At 39.4% G+C, this 6,000-nt stretch overlaps 1 protein-coding gene across 1 annotated transcript in view; it reads right to left on the bottom strand.

Moving 5' to 3' along the window:
- The window catches only part of tnmd (tenomodulin), a gene marked incomplete at both ends in the record, with an annotated part of 47,307 nt that overhangs the window by 19,440 nt on the left and 21,867 nt on the right, over positions 1 to 6,000 (bottom strand). Inside the window, one exon of the mRNA XM_084459428.1 lies at positions 5,496 to 5,636. Within this exon, the coding sequence (XP_084315554.1) occupies positions 5,496 to 5,636 (141 nt within the window). The remainder of the gene's footprint in view (positions 1 to 5,495; positions 5,637 to 6,000) is intronic.

Raw genomic sequence — 6,000 nt, 5'->3', positions numbered from 1 at the left:
ATGACGAACAAATTTGCCTCAAGGACCCATAACTTCCGGTTATATAGATTTTCCGCCATTTTGAATTTTTTGAAAAACGCTTAAAATCTATCTCCTCCTAGAGACTTTGACCAATCTGCATGATACTGGGTACACACAATCTAAGGACCGATATCTATAATTCCATCTCGGCAAAAGTAGAAAAAGTTACATTTAACAGCAACTATGAGCCAATGAAAATGGCATGGGGCGTGGCTTTTCACATAAAGGGGTATACTTTCTTAAGGGTTGTGCAGAACACCACGCCACTTGGTAGACATCTGTGCAGATATAACCTGAGGCGGCCACTGCATTATTGGCCGAATCAAACCAAATGGGGGCGCTAGAGAGCTCATTTTCAGTTTAGGCCTAACCGCCATGCAGAGCTTTCCGAACCACGGTACAGTGGTACCAGGGTATGTCTAATGGTCACTCGAGAAAGAAAAGCCTGATTGGCCACAGGGTGGCGCTATAACAAGCCAAAATACATAAAAGGGGCTAAAATGCTAACTTTGAAAGGTCATATCTCATGCCCCGTTGGAGCTAGAGTCATGACGCTTTGGAGGCATATATGTCTCATCAGGTTGTAACAAATTTGCCTCAAAGAGCCATAACTTCAGATTATGTTAATTTGCAACAATTTTGCAATTTTAGAAAAACACTTAAAATCTATCTCCTCCTAGAAAGTTTTGTCAATCTACATGAAGCACAGTAGGTAGAATCTAGCAATGAATATCTAAAGTTCCATCTCGGCATAATTTAGAAAACTTGATGAAAAGAGCCACTATGAGCAATTGAATATTGCAGAGGGTGTGGCTTTTCACAAAAAGGCATATTACTTCTGATGGAATAGATGGAACACCACAAAACTTTGTGTTCATATCAACAATGTCAGCCTGAGGCAAAGCCTCCATTACTGGCCAGATCAAACTGAATGGGGGCGCTAGAGAGCTCATTTCCTGTTAAGGCCTAACCGCTTGGATGGTATTTCCTAAAACAGATATAGTAGTACCAGAGCATATCTTGAGGTAACTCAAGAAATATGAAGCAGTTAGGCCAAAGGGTGGCACTATAACAAGCCAAAATTCTTAAAAGTGGCTTAAACGCAATTGATTGCTGTAGCGCCCCCCGTGGCTAAATGGGGTTCCTAATGCTTGTATGGGTAGCGGATGGCATGCTCTACAACTTACTAATTGGGCACAACACTGTCAGATTACATTTTGATGTTTATATAAGCATTGTTGTGCAAAGGGACCCCCATTGCACTTTCATTGTATTTACATTGCTAGAATTAAACCAATGTGCCGTCTCTTCTTATATGAAGAATGTGCTTGTTTAACTGAAATAATCAAGATCACTACAATTGAATGTATATGGACTCCACGTTAGTTTGACAGTTGTCATTCAGGTCAATTGGATGGAAATGTAGACCTTAAATTACATAGCCTACTTACACCAAATGTATGGGTAGGAGAGGGGCATTCTTCTGAAAACTGTGAGGTTAAGAGAGAAACAAGAATTGTGAGTGTTGTTCACAGATTGCTGAATTGTCAAGCTATCCTTGCAGTGATACTTGATGGTAAAGGTGGGTCTCCCAGGCAGATGGAAGGCCTGGACAATGACCAGGTGGGATGTTGACATGCAGATAAATAGTCACATGCATAGCTCAAATGTGGCTATGGCAGATGTTAGCCATGTTTCTGTTACACAAATGCAATCAGCGTTCATAAAGAATTGATGTGTGTGTACATCTTTGAAGTCTGCTTTAAGACTGGATATTGTATAGAGCCATTGTAAATTAACTGGCTTTTGTAGGAGTCAGTGTGTGAGAGGCATTTAGTGTAAAATGTGACATAGGTAGAGAGGTGATAGTTGGAGAAGGGTGCAAATGAGATTAAACTAGGGAATGTTATGACAGGTTTGATGGGAAGATTAGTTGTCCAAACATTAAGGAGTGCAGTATGTGTATTGTATGTGTCATGTGTGACAAACTGGATGGTAGAGTGGTAAAGAGTGTCACGTTTGGAAAGTGTACCTTTTGCACTCTATAGCTTACACACTTCAACCAGGGAGAGGGTTGTAGGCTTTAGCCTAAACACTTCATCCTTGGAGAGCGCAGTAGCCAACAGACTACATAGCCTACTTACACCAAGTGTAGGGGGGGCATTCTTCTGGAAACTTTGAGGTGTAGAGAGAAACAAAAGTTGTGTGTTCTTCATAGATAGCTGAATTATCAAGAAATCCCCGCACTGAGACTTGATGGTAAAGGTGGGCCTTCCAGGCAGATGGAAGGCCTGGAGAATGATCATGTGGCATGTAGACATGCAGAGAAATAGGTCCTAAAACATATGTACCAAAATAGAATAAATGTAATGAGATTCTAAAAAGGACCTGACTCACTTGACGCTGTCAGATGAATTTAATGTGAATGCAGTTGTATAATGATGATGATGATGATGATCATGGTGATGATGATACTGTTGCATGAATTTGACCTGATTCACCTGGTCAGGCGACATAGATGCTCACATGCATAGCTCCACTGTAGCTATGGCGTATTTTCCTCGTTGGCTTTGATGCATTAGTTGCCGTTAGTTGCGCTTGGCCCCGTTATTGCTGCTTGCAGCTATATTTTTTTATTATTATTATTCTCCATCTTCCACTGAAGTCTAACTTCCCGTGGACAAAAAATCGCCAAAATTTGCACAAAGCTCCAGTCCTATACCCAAAGTCCTCAACCTGCATTGTAGGTCAATAAACCTGAAGGTGGCGCTACAGCAACAGTCTAAAGTTTAAAACATAAAAAAAATCATAACAAATCAGCCATAGGTGCTATCACTGTAAAACCACCACGTGAATGTAGTCCCAAGTGAGACAAAACTTTCATACGCTTTGACCTTGCAGGAATTTTGAAGTCCATCACTCTGATTTCTTCATAAACTGTAAAACCTATCAAACCTATCTCCTCCCACATTTTTTGTTCAATTGACACCAAAATCGATCTACTGTATCTTCAGACTGTCCTTACCAAACGATCCTCACAGATTTTTGAAATATGAAAAATAGAGCCCACAGCACTTCAAAAAGTTTTACTGTTAACAGTTCTGTATAGTTCCTATTAATTCTCGCCAAATCAATGTCTGATCATCCTCATAAAGAGTGACAACATTGGCCACATATCCAAGATGTAGTATGATTTTTTTCAGAATTTTATCTCAAAAATTGAATTTTTAAAAATATGTTTAATTCTGTCCTCTGAAACCAACACTTCATACAGAGAAAACTACATTACCCACAATCCAACGCAAGCTCCACGAATCTGAGACATCGCTGTTGGCAACCCTACCCAACCCCCGCCGAGGACTACAATGACTAAATTGATTGATTGGCAACTGACTGAGTACACAGCTGCTGAAGTTAATGTTCAATTATGAAAAAAAAAAGCTAACAAAACCTGTAACACACATTTTTCAATCAATTAATACTAAAGTTGCTACACTGGATCTTCAAACTGTCATTCACAAACTCATTGACCAGATTATTGAATTATCAAAATTGAGCTTACAATGCATTAAAATGTTTTACTTATTATTATTATTCTCCATCTTCCACTGAAGTCTAACTTCCTGTGGACAAAAAATCACAAAAATGTGCACATAGCTCCAGTACTAAACCCAAAGTCCTCAACCTGCATTGTAGATCAATAAACCTCAAGGTGGCGCTACAGCAAAAGTCTAAAGTTTAAAACTTTAAAAAATCATAACAAATCAGCCATAGGTGCCATCACAGTAAAACCACCACGTGAATGTAGGCCCAAGTGAGACAAAACTTTCATACACTCTGACCTTGCAGGAATCTTGATTATTATTATTATTCTCCATCTTCCACTGAAGTCTAACTTCCCGTGGACAAAAAATCACCAAGATTTGCACATAGCTCCAGTAGTATACCCAAAGTCCTCAACCTGCATTGTAGGTCAATAAACCTGAAGGTGGCGCTACAGCAACAGTCTAAAGATTAAAACTTAAAAAAATCATAACAAATCAGCCATAGGTGCTATCACTGTAAAACCACCACGTGAATGTAGGCCCAAGTGAGACAAAACTTTCATACGCTTTGACCTTGCAGGAATTTTGAAGTCCATCACTCTGATTTCTTCATAAACTGTAAAACCTATCAAACCTATCTCCTCCCACATTTTTAGTTCAATTGACACCAAAATTGATCTACTGTATCTTCAGACTGTCCTCACCAAACGATCCTCACAGATTTTTGAAATATGAAAAATTGAGCCCACAGCACATCAATTTTTTTTACTGTTAACAGTTCTGTATATAGTTCCTATTAATTCTCGCCAAATCAATGTCTGATTGTCCTCATAAAAAGTGACAACATTAGCCACATATCCAAGATGTAGTATGATTTTTTTTGAGAATTTTATCTCAAAAATTGATTTTTTTAAAATATGTTTAATTCTGTCCTCTGAAACCAACACTTCATACAGAGAAAACTACGTTACCCATAATCCAACACAAGCTCCACGAATCGGAGACATCGCTGTTGGCAACCCTACCCAACCCCCGCCGAGGACTACAATGACTAAATTGATTGATTGGCAACTGACTGAGTACACAGCTGCTGAAGTTAATGTTCAATTATGAAGAAAAGCAAACAAAACCTGTAAAAATTAATAAACATATCTCATCCAACATTTTTCAATCAATTAACACCAAACTTGCTACACTGGATCTTCAGACTGTAATTCACAAACTCATTGACCATTGTTGAATTATCAAAATCGAGCTTACAACGCATCAAAATGTTTTACAAATGTTTTACGATACGAATGTACAAAATGAACATTGGAATGTCAACTTTCTTGTTGTCCTATTCTCTCGCTTATTGCTCCTAAACTTGTCGGAAATTGCCTGGCCCCGCCTCATCGCTGCGAAGCAGCTTTAATGAGGTTTGTGTTTTCCCCCCTTCACTTTTTGTAATCAGAATGAGGTTGGGATTTATTCTGCTCCTTCACTCGTTCTCAGAGTCCCATGGCGGGGCCTGGAATCACATCTTCTCCGTGGTTATGCTTCCCTGACACAAGTGGATAATTTAAACTAGATAGAAGATAGAAGAGCAACTAGCAACAGGTGTGTGTATTCTTCTGAGTTCGTGTATGTGTGAGTATGAGGGAGAGAGAGAGAGAGAGAGGGGGGGGGGGGGGCTTGCTATTGGATATTTTGCATAATTTAATACATACTTTGCTGTATCAGGTTTTCTTCTGAGAGAGAGAGAAATAGGACAGAGAAAGAACAGGGTATTGTCGAGGTCTGAGATAATTTTAGGAAAAGAGGAGAAGTACTTTTACAGAATAGAACAGTTCTGATAATGGCTGCAAGTGAACAAAATGGTTCAGGTGAGAACTAAAGTAAAGTATATCGTCACATCCCATCCATTATTCATACATTAGGAATACTTACGTTTTTGAAATCGTGGACCTCAAAGACCTCGTCACTCCCATTACCCATCTTGAAGATCTCAATGCGGTGGGCGGGGTCAATCTCCATGACACTGTCTGTCTCCGTCCCATCCAACACGGCCTTGTACTGATGGTCATACACCTGGTGAGACAGGACCAATCAGAGCCATATTTACTTTGACTGATGGGCCAATCAGACAATGCCGACTGGAAAATTATCACACACAAGCAGTAAACTACAATGGTGACGGCACCTCAGACAGTTGTATGCATTGTACTGTATATATTTTATCAACAGACATGTTGATAGTCCAAATGAGTTAATGTGTCTATACGCCAAGTTAGAAGAATGAATGATTCTTATTCGGCGCTTGGGTTAGATTTTTTATTTCTTGGTTGTACTGTACCTTGGAGGGCTGTTGTTTATCAAAACTGATTGCTTGTGTACTGTTCTTGGATACGCATGAGCAGCTCTTTAAATTTCCTGTCTGCAAAATGATTCATGC

Source organism: Borostomias antarcticus, assembly GCF_949987555.1.
Source record: "Borostomias antarcticus genome assembly, chromosome: 28".
NCBI classification, from domain to species: domain Eukaryota; kingdom Metazoa; phylum Chordata; class Actinopteri; order Stomiiformes; family Stomiidae; genus Borostomias; species Borostomias antarcticus.
This window is presented reverse-complemented; position numbering and strand designations above follow the sequence as displayed.